The sequence below is a fragment of the Cyrtonyx montezumae genome, unplaced genomic scaffold (assembly GCF_038088225.1).
Source record: "Cyrtonyx montezumae isolate F1298 unplaced genomic scaffold, pur_monq_1.0 scaffold_11, whole genome shotgun sequence".
NCBI lineage: Eukaryota > Metazoa > Chordata > Aves > Galliformes > Odontophoridae > Cyrtonyx > Cyrtonyx montezumae.
Window position 1 is genome coordinate 10828813 of NW_027071837.1, and position 18137 is coordinate 10846949.

Sequence of the window (18137 nt, forward strand, 5' to 3'; positions counted from 1 at the left end):
TGGAACACCAAGTTAGGAATTTCTCTTCTTTTATTTGTATTCTTTTTGAATAGAACTAGGCTCCTGTACAAGTAAAGGCACACACTTCCTTACAAGAAGCCTAATATGCCTTTACTCAGGTTTCCACCTGATTCCTCAGTAAGAGACCAAATCAACCCATCAATCACAGCAAGATCAAAAAGCAGTCCCAGAATAAAGTCAATTTCAAAGGTGTAAAAAGAAAAGAAAGAAAGGTGGCAGAAATCCTTTTTTGGTGTGAGCCTCTATTTCACCACTCTTGTATTGAAAAAGCCAAACCACAGAGAGGAATCAGTATTTCCATCAACTAATCTGCAGCTATGAGAAGAGGTGGCTGTAATCACCAGAGCAACAAAACAGAGGACAAGGGTGGAGAGGAAAGATGAAGGAGTGCTGATGTGCAAGGCTGGGACTGAAGAGGGCACAGCAGGGTGTTAATTCATAGTCCTTAGGGTTAGGCAGCTGCTTCAGAACAAATCACATAAAAGGAAAGAACTGTTAGCACAGCTACTACATTAAGGTTTTTCCAACCCAGAGAAATCTGTTTTGATAGTGACGATGAGGAGGAATGACATTGGGAAAACTGTTTCACAGAATTAGTGGAATTTGCTTCAGTGTTCACATTAAGATGTCAAAATGATTAGGAAAATTGAGTAGAAACAAAATCCATCCAGGACTTCTCATGCCTTAGCCCGGCGTAGGTGGGGGTAGCTCTGGAGAGTCCTGTCTATTGCTTCATCCAAGCTCACCACTGGCTTGTAGCCCATGTCTCTTTTGGCCTGTTGGCAGCTGTAGTAGTGAAACGTTCCAGCTAATGCCACCCGCATGGGGGTAAAAGTGGGCTTGATAGTGATCAGTGGACTTAGCAGCCACAGCACTACAGACAAGAACAGGGCCAGGTAATATGCCAGCCAGTAGGGAATGTAGTACTTGGGTGCATCGTAGTTCAAGCCAGTCAAGATACGGGACATGAAAGCCCAGAAAGGAATTGGTTCATCATTTGTGATATGAAATGCCTGAAAGACAAGAACAAAAAAACCATGGTTGGCACAAACAGCCCAGCTCATGTTCATACCCAGGACACGGACATTTCTCACTTGACTGCAAGCATGTTTTCACAAGAAATAACTTTTCACCAACCAGCTGAAAAACAATGAACCCCTTTCTTTGATATGAAAGCCAGCTACTTCTGACATTGCACAGGTTGGGTTACTCACAAATGGTCAAACTGAATGACAACACAATGCAAACACTTTAAAGCAAGCCCAGAACACAGGGGTGCTATAAAAATCTATTATATTTAGTGAAGTACAAAGTAGCAGAAATTTTAATCTAAGTAACCATGTTTCTTATGCATGCATTTTGGATACCTGCAATTCTACCTGGACTTCTTTCAGAAGATGTGCTATAAAATAAAGTTGGAGTACTGTCATGCATCTTGTCCCACAGTGTTGCATAAAATGGTCACAAGATGAACAACCATTATATTCACAGACTGACAAAAAATACTGATTTGTGTGAGCTGATTCCACTCACCTTAGATCAATGTTCAGCACAGGTAACATGAACCAGAGCAGACACATGCAACAAAGTAAGGCAGGCAGATGAAGTTCAGCTAGGGGATACACACTGCCCCTTCCCAGTTCCCTCCTTACCTTCCCACATACAGGAGAGCCTTTCTGAAGGTGTTCTGCAGCTAGGATATGTCCATGGACCACATTTTCCACATAGGTGAAATCTACTAAGTTCTTTCCATCCCTGCAGACATTAAATGAAAAGAGGTTGGCCCAAAGGTGATCTAGGCTGAAAAATTTGCTTGTAGAAAAAGGAAGGACTTTCACACGACATATATTTCATTGAATGGCTTGGCAGGGATGTCAAGGACTACCACGTACCAACACAGCTGCTGCAAGCAGGGCTGCCAGCTGCTAGATACAGTACTAGATCAGGCTGCCTGATACTCTCATCCAACCTGGCCTTGATCATCTCCAGGGACAGGGCTTCTACGACCTCTCTAAGCAGTCTGTTCCAGCATCTCACAACTCTCTCAGCAAAAAAAACTTCTCCCTGACATATAAATGAAATCTTCCCCCTCCTTTTGCTTAAAACCATTCCCCCTTGTCCTATTGCTATCTACCTGTGTATAAAGTTGATTTCTCTCCTGTTAATAATCTCCCTTTGAATACTGGAAGGCCAATTTGATTCCTCTTTTCCCTCTGTTGTGTCACAACTTCAGGCCCTCTGATTCAAAATGCATCTCACTTTGACACAGAGGAAATGATATCATATCAGTTCTCGTTAAGACACAAGTTTATATTCCCACAATAGTACCCTATCTAAGCCTGTTACTGATCCTACAGATCCCAGAATCAGCACTGTGAGCAGAACAGATAGGAACACAGTGGTAAGTAGCACACAGAAAGTCACTCAAGGACAAGCTTTCAATTATGAATTCCTTGGCTCATGAAATTTTAACTTACTCAGTAAGCCAAACTCAGTCCCTGTTGAAACAGATTTAACCCACTGCATTAAATCCACTTCTGCATAGCTACAGAAAATAGATCTGCATACCACTTTCAAGAATCCAGCTAAATCAAACAAATAGTTTGTTACAAAACCATCACCACACATTTGGAAATAAAGACAACATTGCTGCAATCCAGTACTCAGAGAATTAATACTTTCCACTTTCATGGATGAATGGCTATTTATTTGCTTTCTTGGAAGGGATATGCAAGAAATTCAAATGAGGAAAGCATGTTTGAGCTAGAAGAAAGTGGAAACAAAGTAGAAAGGTCAAGTTTATTTAGATTTGCCATTTATAATTTGGAAGATTAGACTAGAAGTGAGCTATCAGGAAGAACAAAAAACCCAGCCCCATTTCTATTCTTCCTTATCCTGAGCTCATATTCATTCACATGGGTATGTACACAGAACAGCTACCTGCATGTAGTAAAAATCTGTTATAAAATGAAAAGCACATTTCTTTTTCAAGATTATAATACAACTTAAAAAAAGCTCCTTAGGAGCAGCATGAACTATTTCTTGCTCTAACACTTCAGTGGTCCACTGGAAACTGTGCAAGGCTTAACAACAAGGCAAACATCGAATATTCATGACATTAACATCAAAGAACACTGTTGTACACACAAGATCTTCAAACACTATCAGTGTATATTAGTTAACAGAAAGCAATCTGAATAAAATCTTAAAACTCTGATTAAGGAAAAAAGCCTTTAGATCATGCAAAGAAAGTGCAAGCTGTCTGCTTTCCTCACTGTCACACTTCTTGCACAAAGAATTCTTCCTCACCTGAGTGCATGAGTCCCTAACAAAAGGATGATAAAAGAAGAATCGTGGATCACAAGTGAAAAGTTACATAAACTTACATTCCCCTCCCTCTCCCCCCAAAAATTATGTTGCAGATCCCAAAAAGAGACTGCCAGTGCAGAAGGTTAAACCCTGCCTTCTCCTGACATTGAACACCTCAGGATAAGAGTCCTGACTTGCATATTATCGTGAGTTATTTTATTCTTTTATCAGAAGATCACTACACGTAATAACACCACTCCTGACTTTGAACTACCCCCTCCCAAAAAGGGGTAACAGAAGCTATAAAATGATTAAGCCTTGCTCACCCAATTATAAACTTCATTTTGCCACTCTTAGCTGCTTGGATGAGGATGGGAACCAGCTGAGGGTCTCTAGGACCAAATATTCCATGTGGGCGAATAGCAGTAGTGAAGAAGTTGTTGTCTGGGTCATTTGCACTCAGCACTTCCTGTAAGAGGGGAAAAAAAAGGTTAGGAAAAAATACAGCATACTAATATAACCCAACAGCAACACTAAAGCAGATAGATAAGCATTCCCTCATCAACCTGGGAAGAATTACTATCCATCAATACCTTTAGAAAAGATCCTCCTTTTTCATCTCCTTTAACAAGAAAAACAGGCAAATCCTTTTTCATCACTGAGCACTTAATGAATTGACAGGAATAGGGAAGGAACTCGCATTCAACCCCATGAAGTCCAGAGGAATTTCCCATGTTACAAAAGAAAGGCACTGAACAAACTATTTTTTTCTTGTCAATTAATAGAAGATTTATCATGGACCTTGTTGACTGCAGTTAGGAGTGTGATCCCTTTTTCCTGGCAGCACCAAGTGCTACATAGATTTAATTCTAGTTGGAGTTTCCAAACAAAGTGTTATAATTTTCAACAGCTGTTCTTTCTAGTAAAAATTCAACACCACATGCAGATAAATACTGAATGCTTTCACTGATTCACTCAAAGATGTAATTAAAAGAATACTGGGCTAGCTCTGTTACTCAGAAGCTTCCACTTTGTTAGTCCACTTCAATGCAAAGTGGTTACACTTGTGAATGAACAGATGTTTTTGCACTGTTTTTAACTAAGCTCTTTTCAAGGAAAAGAAGAAAAAATTGTGAAGGCTAATACTCTGCATAAGATAATATTATCAGCTTCAATCTAGAAGCAATTCTAAATTCTTCTTGCACAAAAGGCCTAAGTTCCTTCCAAAAATGAAATGTAAATCACTTGTTTGCTTTGATTTAAAACACTGTCATACCACAATTAGGACATAAATACTGCAGCATTAAAAACATGGAACAGAACAGATACTAGTGATGTGCAGAATTCCAGAGCAGTGAATATCAAGATGTAAGGTGAAATTTTTAAGCAACAAAAACAATACATGATCAATAGTATTAGCCTAAAGCGTTCCTAGGCTGTCATGCTTCTTAACTCAGTCCCATCTCCTCCTTCTCCAGTAACTCATTCAGTTTCAGCTGTACATTCACTACAACTACTACTTTCAGAGGCAAATCAGGTAAACAGTGGCTCTGAGGAAGCCCTCCAAATGAGGAGAGGACATAACCCTTCCCCCTTCAAAACAAAGCTGGATCAGTTAAAAAAAAAGGGGGGATTGTCACATTACTTCTCATTGAAAAGCCATGTCCTTGTCAGTTCTTTTATTCTTTTCCCAGAACCTTCCCTCCACCCCAGTATAACGTCCTATTTCATTCAACTTTCCTGGAATGAGTGAAATGATTTCCACAGCTCCCTAGTCTCCATGCTGAGAATAAGACAACCAAAATCAGGCAACTTTGTCCAAAAGAAAACAAGTCTCTGTTCCAGTTACACTCTTGAAAACCTCAGGCAGACATTGCTACAAGTGCATAGATCTTCTTCAGAATGAGACATTTCTTTTTAACAAAAAGGAAGATTCTGGGGAGAAAGAAAGATCCCTTCAAGATTGAAGAGTCTGCTGCATCCCCCAGGGCATGACCTACTTTTAGAAGGGCACTTTTTAGCATGGAAAATAATAGTGATAACCAAATGTTGATGGATACCTTCTCCTGTAGGATCTTCGTCTCAGTGTAATAATCAATAGGTTTTTTTGCATAAGGGAGGTCTTCTGTTCCATTTTTTATGTCTGTCCCCTCAAAAACAACACTGGCACTGCTAGTTAACACCAGTTTCTGCAATACATGTGAAAGAAAACCACAGTTTAAAACTTAAGACAAAAAGGTAATTAACTTATGAAAGTTGAGTAAGGACAATAATAACAAACTGTCCAGAAGAACATGGGCTAACAAAATCCAAAACCACAGGTGGGAAAACTCTTCACTCCTTTACTGAACTCGAACATTTACTGCTTTCTAAAGAAAATGAAAATATTTCATGCTTCCAATGGGAACTAGTCAATAGGAAAGTATCTCTAAAATAAATAATCACAGCACCCACTTGACTTGGCATTTAACAAGCAATGAGTTCATCGTTTAACACGCAGTGAGTGTTTAAGATATATTTGCTCATCTTTATGATAGTAATCTCATGGCAAATTACAATAAAAAAGAATTCTTCTCCAGGATGTTTTTCTTGGATAAAAATAGGCCCTCAGTTTCAAAACAGAAACCCAGTGACACATTTGGATAATCAGAAACGTGGTTTTAAACAAGAGCTACATTTTAATAGAAAGATAACTAGATCCAACAAGTTCCAACAGGACTTCTTGCCCTGACAGAATCTAGACTAAGCCAGAAGGTAAACACTGCGTAGCCCTTTTCCTACAATAGCTTTCAACTTGAAGATGGAGAGCAAAAATTAAAAACACCACCAAACCTCTGTGGGCTAGGAGTTCTATGCATAAATTCAATTCTAAATGTTATCAGGCCTGTATCTGTAGATGGACAACATACAAAATTGTTTTGGATGCAATATCTCTGCCTAGAGTAAGCAAGGGATCTTAGACATTGTGCTTGACAACACGGTAAGAATTTGACTAAAAACTCATGTGATATCACAACACAACAAGAGAAAAATCTGCCTTAAGAGCAGCCTGGTTTCTCCTGTCTTTCATCTATGGGTAGATGACATTCTAAACCAATTTATCCTAAGATCGTACCACAAGCATGCTCCTTTTCATTAGATGTCAATTAATTCACATAAGTAACAGATGCCGTGAATAATTCCACTGCAGGAAAACCTACCTTTAGAGCTGTCCCCCTCATTAAGGCATGAATTAATCCACTTGCCAGTTCTCCCTTGTGGGATTCCCAAATGTCTGGTAAAACATATTTTAATGGATACTTTTCCCACAGTAAGGGAAATTGCAACGTATAAGTTTTCTGGGACAAATACAGATTGAGTTTTTATTAGATGCTAATGAGAGACTCTTGCTCTCCTTCAATTAACTTTGACAAAACAAGTGGGAATGGAATATCTCAGAGTCCTCTGCCTTTCTAACAAACCAAACTGAAACTGCTCTATGGTTCAGAAGTCACAAATTCACATTAGCAACTTATATACTCTACAAACTTTTCTACCCTTACCTGCACTCCAGCTTCTTTGCAAGCTTCAATGACTGCTTTGGTTCCTGTAAAATTCACCTTATAAAATAGTTCCCTGTTGTCACTCGAAGGTGCTGGCGATGCACAATGAAATGCTATTGAAACATCTTGTAAAGCTGGCATTAAGGCCTAGAAGAAGATATATTGCTCAAGAAAACAATGAAACAACAGCAACAGTAATTACTCAGGGAAAAAAAAAGCAGTTCTTTTTCTCATAAAAACAAAACTGCTAAATTTCAAGTCATATCCTTTCCATAATGGAGAACAGCTGAATAGAATTATCCTTACAGGTCTCCACAGTTATCTTTCTCATTAGAAAAAAAAAAAACAACAAAGCACAACACCATCATTTCTTTCCAGAGAAGAACCTGGGAACTTTCTGAGACCTGGAGGCTATCTAAGCTTAACCACATACAGCAATCTCAAGTGCAGGCAGGAGACTCCAAATTACTGGGGAAGAGGAGTTAGGAAAATCTGCATGCAATACATTTAACAGCCAACAGTACCCCATGGCACTGTCTGTCTTTGAGATGACAGTCATAAAGCTCTGAGACATGATACTTTATACTGGTGCAGAGACCTCTCTTCACATAGCATACAAATGCTTTTCCAGGGCTCACTTGCATGACTGACTTAAGGCAAAACATCATACTGTGTCTTTACTGTGTGGAATAATGCATTCTGCCATCCTCTTGCAGTGAAGGTTATCAAGGAGAGTACCTATGTGCAATTACCAATAGTGACAGTAATTAGGCTGTCTATCTGAAACAATAGTAAACTGTAATCCAGAAACAAGTTCAGTTCCTTTCCACTTCAAGCAGACACTGAGTATATTTCTTGAAGTGTTCTAGATGAGACTACCCCAGATCACTGTTTAGGCTACTGTCTTCACCAGGAAACACTGAGAGACACACATGTTCTCTTTCACAGACTGTGCAATGCCTTCAGGCCTCACAATGTTTCAAATAAGGCTTGTTTGTCTGTTTGTAAGGACATTAGTATAAATAGCATCCTTCCCACCTACACAATTTTCAGTTGTCTGTACCTCTTTGTTGCAAAGGTCTCCCATGAAAAACTGCACTCTGTCATTGTCAAATCTCTTCTGAATATCAAACACATTGACCAAGTAACCCTTGTCCAGTAGCTTCTCCACCAAGTGCTGGCCTAAGAATCCGCAGCCACCAATCACTGTACATTTCTTACCACTCTGCAAAGACAGAGAAAATAAGCATTACAGAAGGCAGATGTACATCAGCAGCACCCTAACATAAAGCAAGCAGAACTCACTTCAGCCACACAACACAGGTGACACAAAACAGTAACATCACCACAGGCTAGCAAGGACAAAGCCATTTTCAGAGCATGAGGAACTTAGACTCCTCCAAGCCAAGAAAGCAATCAAGTAAAGGTAAAGCCTATCCTCCTTAATTAGCCATTAGTTCTTCATTTCTTTTAAGTGCTTTTTAATTCAATGGCTAAGGTCACTAATTAACAGATTCTGTCTGGTCACTGGTCTAACTAGAATGACTCTGGAGAACTCACTACCACCAGAGAACACACAGGCAGTGATTGAGGAAGTTTTTGTACAGACTGCTCTGTCTTTGCTGCAAATAGATTTGCTCCTAATTGTTGCTATGCATAGACCCACCTCTGCAGTTTTTCTGGAGGAAATTTTAACCCAGTGAAAAAACACAGACAATCATTGTTTGGAAGTTTTCAAGTGCTACATTGTTCAGCTGCAAAAGTGTCAGTTATCCACAAATGACACCAGAGAAGTTCAGTGAAACTGAACAACTAAAGTAAGATGTAACCAATTACTTAGAACACAGCATTAAAAAATAAACAAATTACAAGTTTCTATTGGGTTCAGCCAACTGTATATCTGGTCCCGGATTCTGGTTTTGATGGCTGCAGGAGAAGAGATGATATAGAAAGACTGAGTCTAAGGATGCTGAAGGAGTTCCAGATCCTTGCATCACCCCACTACAACATGTCTGCATTTGCTTTGCTCATCCACTTCTTGATTTCATGAGCTAAGTTATACCCTTCCCCTCTGCAGTCCCTTGTCTCTGCTGAGGATCAGAGCTTGTTCAGTCTCTCCTCAAAAGGCAGTCGCTTCTTTTCATCAATATCTTTAACTTGCCTTCGCTTCTCACTTCTATCACTTCTCATTCCAACACGTTCTTCGTAAAATGAAAACATCAAAACTGCACACAGCACCAAACCAAAGTTTTTAAACAGTGGCAGAATGACGCCCTCTGTCTGACTAAGCAGCAACAGCATAATTTTCTTCTGCCACAGATGATGCATTCCAGGCTTACCTATGTGATAGTTTTCCCATTTGCCCAAGGAGAACAGTATTCTAATTGACAATGAGATTTCAGTAATCTTTAGAGCATATTTATAACCTGCAACACATGCACCCCTTGGGAAATGGTAAGAGAACAAACTCAGCGTCCAGGATCAGTGTACCTGCAGTTCACAGTGCTGCTCCTGATCTTTGGCCCCTTCAGAAAAGGTTGGCAGAAAGTCAGGCTACATGATTACAGTGACCTTAGGAAATGAACTAATTAATGCAGCATTACAAAGATACAGCAGGTTGTTCATGCTCTGTAACACAGTGCTGCGTTGTTTGGTGTGTTCGTTTGTTTTCAAATATTTCAGATTCATTGGTCTTATGAATCATAAGAAAAAATGAGAAGTCCAGAAAGCAGAAATTTTCCTATAAGCAAGAAACACAAGTAACATAACAGAACAGCTTGTCAAACTGTCTTCTGATGCAGTGCCCAAACAGCCCTCAGAACATTATACAGAACATTATTCCTGTCATATTAAGACCTCCTGCAGTCAGTGCAATAACACTATAATGAGGTTACAACAGTTTGGTTGATCTCAGAGACCTCATCCAGGCCTTTATCTGCATGAGAACTTGGAACAGCATTAAGGTACATCTGAATGATCCTGGTGAAACAGGATCTCCACACCAATTGATTTGGCAGCACTGACAAAGTCCCTGGGGCTTTTAGGGGTTTGGAATATCACTTCTGTCTCTGGAACTACAATGGCAGCAAATACATCCCTCAGTAAATCACTTTTCCACCAGCAGTAGTTTTGGAGCAGGCCTTAATGTGGAAGCAGCCTCATTTCACCTGAGCATGGCTACAGAAGACTTATCTATGAAAATACATTCCCACCAGACAAATGTTCATACAGCAAGGTGGAAGCCATCAACTCACCGATCTGAGGCGTGTGGCCATTTCTCAGATGCTTTAGTATCAGCCTAATTCCTTTGTGAAAAAGGGAGAATAATATTTTATATCACAATATGTCATCTTAAGCATGACACAAGCACAATTAAAAATATATATAGTTACTAAAATTGAGGATCAGGCATTAACTAAACTAAAGCAAAAACACTAAAAAGTTAGTTTTCCTGGCCCTGATGAACTAGATAAGCAATAAGACTAACACTGACATCAAACAGCTTTCTCAAAGGCAAAACTCCAATAAAAACAAAATACACCTGATATCAAAGGCATCCTTTTATTTTGGCTAATGTTGCTTCAAGTACTTCCTTTAAACCCAAACATTTATACTCCAAAACCACAAACAACTGTTTTTCTGGCAGTTCCCCCTTCAAATATAGAGTTGCTCAAGGATGTTACGATTAACAAAACAGAAGTGAAGCACCATGCTCACACAAAATTAAGGAACAAATGCCAGCAAAGAGAGCAGAGACAGCGCTGAGATTCTCCAAGCTTTTACCCTAGAGGCTGCTAATGGCACTAGTTTCATTAAAACACATTCTCTTCCCCATGATAGCAAACAAAACTCTAGTCTTGGCTGGGGCCATACCACGTGGGGTGTAATAAAAAAGTAGAATATAACATACTTATCTAGATCTGCTTCCATCATAGAAGTGAACTACACAATTTTCTGATGCTTTTTACAGTCACTCAGCATGGTAACTGCTGCTTCAGAGGCTGACTCCATCCTCCTGATTCTCAGCCAGTGGCTCACACTGCCTCCTACTGTCTGCACTCTCAGGTGGGTGATGGGTACACAGCTACAAGTTAATCATTTCCCACCCGGGATGGTCTCATGCTCAGCATTCCTTGACCCACCTCACCTGACCAACACACGTGTACATCATTGAATGGGACTGAGGAAGAGCTACATCAATGCTGCTATAACAGTACCACATCTGTGAGTGTGGTATAAGCAGAGAAAAAAAAGCTGTGGGTTCCCCATCCCTGGAGGGGCTCAAGGCTGAGTTGGATGGGACCATGGGCAGCCTGAGATGAATCACGTCAATGGAAAGGGTTCCTTCCAACCCAAGCTTTTCTTTAGTACTACAAGAATAGCTCTGTTGAACTAGCTCACTTAAGAAGCCACAAAGCTCACCGCTCTTTTCTGCTCCCAGAAAAGCCCTTCGAGGTGACAAGGAAAACGCTCAAGGCAGCAGGGCTGGTGCCTGCTCAGCCGGGAACTTCAAACGAGATAGGAAAAACAGGCGTGAGGTGATCTGACCTCCAGCTGTCCGTCCCTCCCCAAACACAGGCCCCACTGCTCACTGCCACTGAGGTGCTGCTTCGCCTCCGATTTCCCTCCAGTTCTTCCATCCCCATCCCACGGGTTCCCCTCTACCCCACCTTCCCGTGACCCCAGCCTCCCTCGCTCCCCTCGGCCACCCCTTCCACGGCTTTTTCCGCACCTCGGACCCCAATTCCCTCTCATCTCACCGAGATGCCCTCGCCCGCTCCTCAGCTCCGTGCACAGCAATCGTCCGACTCCGCCCCTTCTCTCCCTTCCACCAATCAGCACGGATCATTTCGCAAATCCCCGCCCACACCGGAAAAGCCTGCCCTGGGCTGAGAATCGCGCCAGACAGTTACCGCTCTCTGATTGGGTGCTGCCCCTTCTCATTTTGGCCAATCGTGTCGACGAAAGATAGAGCGGTCCCACCGCCTCTTGGATCAGCCCCCAACCAGGTGTCGGCCAATAGGCGCCTTTCGAGCTCCTCCCGCGCTCGTCTCTCCACCAGTGAGAGGGACGGTTACCATAGCAGCGGCGTGGTGGCGTTAGCCAATGGGGAAAGATAATACTGAGCACCGCCCTGACAGGACCGGAGCCGTCGCGGAGCACCGGCCGCCGGCATGGTGAGTGCGGTCCGGCCCAGCTTCGGGCTTGGTCCGACAACGGGGTTACGGGGCCGCCGTTTTGCGGGCCTTTCCCATTCTTCCCGGGGCGGTCTGATGCCCGTTTGCTCTTGTGTTGCTGTGCCAAGGCCTCCAGCTTCAAGAAACCCTCACTGGGAGCAGCGTCCCAGAGGAAGAAATCGAGTCCCAAACCGGAGCTGACTGAAGAGCAGAAACAGGAGATCCGGGAGGCCTTTGACCTGTTCGACACAGACGGCACCGGGAACATAGATGTTAAGGAGCTAAAGGTAAGGCTTCCTATGGCTGGAAGCACAGCCCTGCACAGGTTGTAAGTGCTCTTACACAGGAAGGGACTTGCAGGTAAAGCTGCTGCTGTCAATAAGCACACTGCCCTTCTGCTATGACTTTTACTACTTACCGGTGCTTGAATTATGCAGTGTTTCTGTACACTAAGTCTTCCAAAAAAATGAAAAAAAACCCTGAAGTTCCCTGTGGTCTACAAGCTTAAGAGCTTCATTGTGCTGTCAGATCTGCAGGAATTAAATAGAATAGCAAGTGCAATAGAAACTTCTTGCACTGGAGTCATTTGTATTAAAGCATACTTAGTTTTTCTTTTTTAAACCCTCCCCCCCAAAGACATTTCTAAATCTTACTGTTTGAGCTTGCTTACAAAGGGGTCTGAAATTAGTTTTCTTGAATTATTACGCAGTATCATATTTCTCATTACAAAGAGATATCAGTGGAAATCCTCTGGGCAGGTAACCAGCAGTACTCTTTTCAGCAGCATTTGAAGTTACTACAGGATTACACCATCATATTGTTTGTTTTTTACCTTTAAAATAAAAATGGGACACTAATTACTATGATGGAGATTCAGAGTATAAAACCATTGCATACCAAAATGGCTCTGCTAGGACTCCGCAAAATAATCCGAAGGTTTTTATTTGAGAAATCTTTTCTCCCAAGATTATTTCCATCTTCCTGCCAGTTCTGACAAGGGGATGCAACCACAATGGTTATAACGTGCTTAGGAAATTCTGGAATTAATTGAAGGAGTGACTCTAGAATACAACTGGTTGCCTGTTATCTGCATCCTGATGTGCCCTTTTGCACTGAAAAGCACTGCATTAAGAGTGCTCCTTGAGAACACATTCTAACATAGCACAGCATGAAGTTTAACTTTATTTTTCACTAGGAGATATTTTTCTGCTTATAGTTTTGTATGACTTAATTTCTTCTGGCTTTACAGGTAGCCATGAGAGCACTAGGGTTTGAACCAAAGAAAGAAGAGATAAAGAAAATGATATCAGATATTGATAAGGAAGGAACAGGAAAAATAAGTTTCAATGACTTCTTGGTGGTGATGACCCAGAAAATGGTATGTAAGTTTTTGGTATGTAGATTTTAAGAGTTAAATAAGAAGAAATTCTGAAAATGGATGAGTCACTTTCACTTCCTCTTGGTTTTAGTAAAAGAGGGAAAACAGCACAGACCACACACCTTCCCTTTCCCCCATCCCAAAGCTTCATCAAATTGATGCTAATGCTAAGTTCTGTCAAATTATGGCAGGATGTTAAGTGTTTGTCTACAGTTCACTTTTAATAAAAAGCAAATAAGTTAAAACTTACCTGGACACAAATTTAACAGTAAGGTTGAAGCAGTATTAATAAGGTTCTTTAATAGTCAGTTTTATGCATGTGTAAGAAGGGGATAAACTGAAACCAGGACTTTTATCATAGATGAATGACAGCTGTGGCCCACAGAACTCTGTCAGGAGTATTTGATGTATTACACAGATTAAAAATACTTACACGAGATCTCTGCTTTTAAAGGTTCAGGAAATATTGAGTAAAAACAAATAATTAACAACAGAGGATCCTGACACTGAAATTCCAAAGACATCTAAGAAGATAGGAAAGAAAAGAACTCAAATTCCTGATTTTCAAGCAGCTTTACTGTGTGTCCCTACCTTCAGGGTTTGTATGCATACTTATGGCAGCATAGGTATATTTTAAGTTAAGAGAGTTTCTCTGTATTTCTAATGCTTGCACATTATAATTACAATTCTTATTTTGAGTATTACATTTAGTATAATCAATGCTTTTCTCCTAACTTACACTTTAAGGCTGAAAAGGACTCTAAAGAGGAGATTCTCAAAGCTTTCAAGCTCTTTGATGATGATGAAACTGGCAAAATCTCCTTCAAAAACCTCAAACGTGTAGCCAAAGAACTGGGTGAAAATCTTACAGATGAAGAGCTGCAGGTTTGTACCTGATAACACAACCATACAATCTGCTCACAAAGAAACAAAACTGGTTCTAACAGGCTCCCGGTGATAACAGGTAAAGTATTTGTAAGTAGGCCAGTTGTTACATACAGGAAAAAAGAGCTGAACTTACCCAGGTGATGGAGAGGCTCTGTAGCTATGCAGTACTCCTCCTCAAAAAGCAATAGAGGTCTAAGAGATGTCTTCCTTTCTGTGGCTGACTTTTATATGAGCCCAGGGGGGCTCCACCCCGGGTCCATCCCTTCTGGTCACATGGGGAGTACAGGTGCAAACGATTTGCCTGTGGTCCCTGGGCCAGACACACCCCTTCAGCAGGTGCTCATTTACCAGTTCAAGCTGTGAACTAACAGTTCCCCTACACCATATAATGCACAAACACTCATTATCAGCCTTTATGGGTCATGGATGTTTAAAGTTCCAGATTATGCTTTGTTCATAGAATCATAGAATTGCTCAGGCTGGAAAAGAGCATCGAGTCCAACCTCAACCTGCTGCCCTAACAACCCACCACTGAATTATGTCCCTGAGCACCACATCCAGATGGTTTTTAAACACGTTCATGGATGGTGACTCAGCCACCTCCCTGGGGGCCTATTCCAGTGCTTCCTGTGTTCACTGAATTGAAGACAGTCACAGAACGTTTAGTAGTTGGTTTCATGTTTAGTTTAGCTCTTTCCCTAAAGAAATGCAAAAGCTGCTGTCAATTTGGAAATAGGTTCTAAGGCCAAAGATGAGTTAAGCATGCATGGTTAAATTGTGTCACAGTAACTCACTCTTTGTGGAGTTACAGTGATAGAGTGCTTGGAGCAGAGCTGTTCCTTTATTTCTTCCAGGACAGCTCCTCAGGACATATTCTATGCTTATTTTTATATTAGACATATATAAGCATATTTTCTAGTTTAAAAAATACCTTGAAGCATGTTAGGTGTGACACTGAGCCAACATGGTCCTGTCCAGTGCAATTTACTGAAGAGTGGTTCTAATTCTGAATTAATCTAATCATTCTGATTCAACTCTAACCTGCATCTGATTTCTGAATATGAATATCTTTCAGGAAATGATTGATGAAGCAGATAGAGATGGGGATGGGGAAGTGAATGAGCAAGAATTCTTGCGGATCATGAAGAAGACCAGCCTTTACTGAAACTGAATGTGTTGGGTTTTTTTTGCACACACGTGTGTATGTCTGGTAGGTGCCTCACTTCAAGCTTTTTATTTCTTTGAAGAGACAAGAAAAGTTGATCTTGAACTTGTATTTGTGAACAATTACCAGCTGCTAACCTGTTTACTTGTCACAATGTGGTCCTTCGTTTGCGCTGTTCGTTTTCAAGACAGAAATTACATTCAGAACTCAGATCCTTACCAGACTGTAAGGCACATGTCAAACCATTATGGTGAGGTAAAAAAAGAACTCAAAATCTGAAATGGTAACGTTGTATTTCACAGCAGTTGAATTTTCTCATTTAATGCTTTGATTTGAGACTAGTTACAGTGAATTCTTTCTGTGACATATTTGTGAGGATCAGCTTTTTTTACTCTGTCTTATGGTGATTATTCCTACCCCTTTATTTTTTTGTATGCTCTTACAACTGAGAAAGTAAGCAGTGTGCTGCAACTTAACTTCCTGCTATTCATATATTTAAAGAAATCTCTGCAGAAGGAGAAATTTAGCAGTGCTGGCGATACGTTTGCAGGAATATTCAGTGGTTTCAAATATAAGATTGTACTTAAAATAAAGTGTCTTATTTTAAGCCATTAGAGTTGTGAAAAGAAGTGTGCAAAAATACAGTTCCACTGGTACAACACTGCCTGACCTTTGGGCAAATAATGAAGGGATTCTTATGGGTACTTAAAAGTTGAAACTTCAAGTCTTCAGGAGGGCTGTAGTTCCTGAACACTCAACTGTAGAGGCAAAGCTATTCTGTCTTTGAGGTGGCATCTGACTGAGGTGAGAGCAGAACTGAAGGATGGCTTCTGCTTTGTGTTGCAAGGAAACAAGCTCCCACGTCCTTCTGCTACTTCTCTTTGTTCCAGCAATTCCTCTCATATCCTCTCTCCTCACTCTCAGATGAAAAAAGACAAAAACTAAACTAGACGTGAAAGAAAACAATAATTCAACTTGGCCTGTGTTATGTAGACTTCCTTTTTGACCTTTTTCTGTCTTGAAAAATAAAGATTTATAGCAGCATTGCGTACAGATGGAGCAGATGGTTGCAGTCTCTTGGTGCCCCCGTGTGGCCAAAGACAAGACACACAGGAAAGCGGCAGCGATAAACGGTACATTAAAAGCTCTGATTATTTATCAAACGAGGTCAATTTATGAGCAGGTTTGTTGCTTTCTGTACAGTTTCCAACCCTTTATCCAGTCTACTTCAGTCCCGGAGTGACCCGCATTGCTGCTGCAGTGAGCCATGGTTTGCTTAATCCCACCGTGCAGAAATCTGCCTGACTTTTAATATTAAACCTCATTTTTTATTACCTAACAACCACAGTGCGATGCAGTTTCCTGCTGAGGTCGCGCCCTGATGGTTCTCCTCCAGAAACACACAGCGTGGGTCATTCTTTGCCAGTAATGATGCTCACCACACCTACGCAGTGCAGGCAGGAGAGCCACCTGTCCACATTTCAATTACAGGACAGCGTGTGCTTACCCCAGTTATCTGCAGCCAAGAGCAAAAGGACCCTGCGTGTTTTTCTCTGGGATAGAGCCGCGGTTCAGAACAAACCACACAAACCCTCGCAACGCTCCTTTCCTCCAGCGCACGGCTGCATCCTTCCCAGCAGCGTCTCGCTCCCTCCCTCGGGACCGAAGCTCGGTGACCCCACGCGGCGGCCACCGGCACGCGAGGACAGGGCGGCGAGACGGAGCCGCAGCCCCAGCCCACTCTCCGCTTCCTCCAATCAGCTCTCACGCTTTCCCTGACAGGCAGGTGCAGTGGCCAACGGCAGCGCGGTTGCCATAGCGCCGGGAGGCGGAGCGCGGCCGGTGGCAGGATGGTGAGCTGGGTGCCCGGGAGGGATGGGGGCCCCCCCCCCATAACCGCGGGGCTCCGTGCTGCAGGCGGCCCGGAGAACCAGGCGGCCCCCACGTTCCCGGTCAGCGCTGAGCAGCGGCGGCAGCTGCGAGAAGCCTTTGACGTGTTCGACCCCGACGGCTCCTGACTGATGGATGTCAAGGACCTGAAGGCAGGAAGCCCTGAAACCGCAGTGCGATCACTGGTGAAAAGGGGGCACAGAGAGCGCAGCGAAGGCTGCGAGGTGCAGCAGCCCCTCCGTGTGTCTCTCTGCCCCACAGAGTCCCTCGCTGCTGCCTCTCCCTGCGGGGACCGTGCCCCTCCGCTGCCTTTCTTCCCTTGCACAGCAAGTTGGGGCAGGACGCAAGCAAAGCTCTCCAGCAGCCCCTCGTCGATAACGGCTTTTACAAGGGACGGCATGAGCCGCGTGCAGCCGAAGGGCACTCAGGCTGCAGCTCCGGGCCGTGTTTGCTTGGATCGCCCCGACCCGGAGAAACGGCAGCGATGATTTGTGACCGGAGCTGCTCTCAGAGCCAGGATTACGTGTAGTCAAATAAAGGCGACAGTTAGTAAACAAATGTTGCAAGTAGGGTTAATCATTTACAAGCTCCGCCTGTTGTGGAGCTGTTAGAGAGCAATTAGTGTCTGCTACCTATTGCTTTTGGATCGCTTGCTGTGCTCTCAGGCGTCGCAGCTAGAGCTCTGGCTTATGACTCCAGCGGTCATGCAAGAGTAGTGCCACTGTTACAGCCAGGTTTTCTGAGGAGGGACTGAAGCCTTCCTTCTC

At 42.3% G+C, this 18137-nt stretch overlaps 2 protein-coding genes across 2 annotated transcripts; one reads left to right on the forward strand and one right to left on the reverse strand.

Moving 5' to 3' along the window:
• Positions 1-201: 201 nt before the first annotated feature.
• NSDHL (NAD(P) dependent steroid dehydrogenase-like) lies at positions 202-11560 on the reverse strand. Its single transcript, XM_065729604.1, has 8 exons — positions 11543-11560; positions 10127-10177; positions 7936-8097; positions 6873-7019; positions 5391-5519; positions 3657-3799; positions 1674-1776; positions 202-1034 (listed from the first exon to the last, which is right to left on the reverse strand). Exons 2-8 carry the CDS (start codon positions 10145-10147, stop codon positions 699-701), a joined length of 1041 nt encoding a protein of 346 aa, XP_065585676.1. The 5' UTR covers positions 10148-10177; positions 11543-11560; the 3' UTR covers positions 202-698.
• A 421-nt stretch (positions 11561-11981) lies between these two features.
• On the forward strand, positions 11982-15571 carry LOC136044342 (centrin-2). The gene is made up of 5 exons (XM_065729617.1): positions 11982-12049; positions 12178-12336; positions 13299-13427; positions 14175-14312; positions 15391-15571. Exons 1-5 carry the CDS (start codon positions 12047-12049, stop codon positions 15478-15480), a joined length of 519 nt encoding a protein of 172 aa, XP_065585689.1. The 5' UTR covers positions 11982-12046; the 3' UTR covers positions 15481-15571.
• The last annotated feature ends 2566 nt before the right edge of the window (positions 15572-18137 follow it).

Coding starts and splice junctions, on each gene's coding strand:
- NSDHL (XM_065729604.1), bottom strand. CDS start 10,147: ATGGCCACACGCCTCAGATCG. Junction 8,098..10,126: donor TGGCCACACGCCTCAGATCG/GTGAGTTGATGG, acceptor CTGTCTTTGCAG/AGTGGTAAGAAATGTACAGT. Junction 1,777..3,656: donor AAAATGAAGTTTATAATTGG/GTGAGCAAGGCT, acceptor TAATGTCTGCAG/GGATGGAAAGAACTTAGTAG.
- LOC136044342 (XM_065729617.1), top strand. Junction 13,428..14,174: donor TGGTGATGACCCAGAAAATG/GTATGTAAGTTT, acceptor TTACACTTTAAG/GCTGAAAAGGACTCTAAAGA. Junction 14,313..15,390: donor TTACAGATGAAGAGCTGCAG/GTTTGTACCTGA, acceptor AATATCTTTCAG/GAAATGATTGATGAAGCAGA.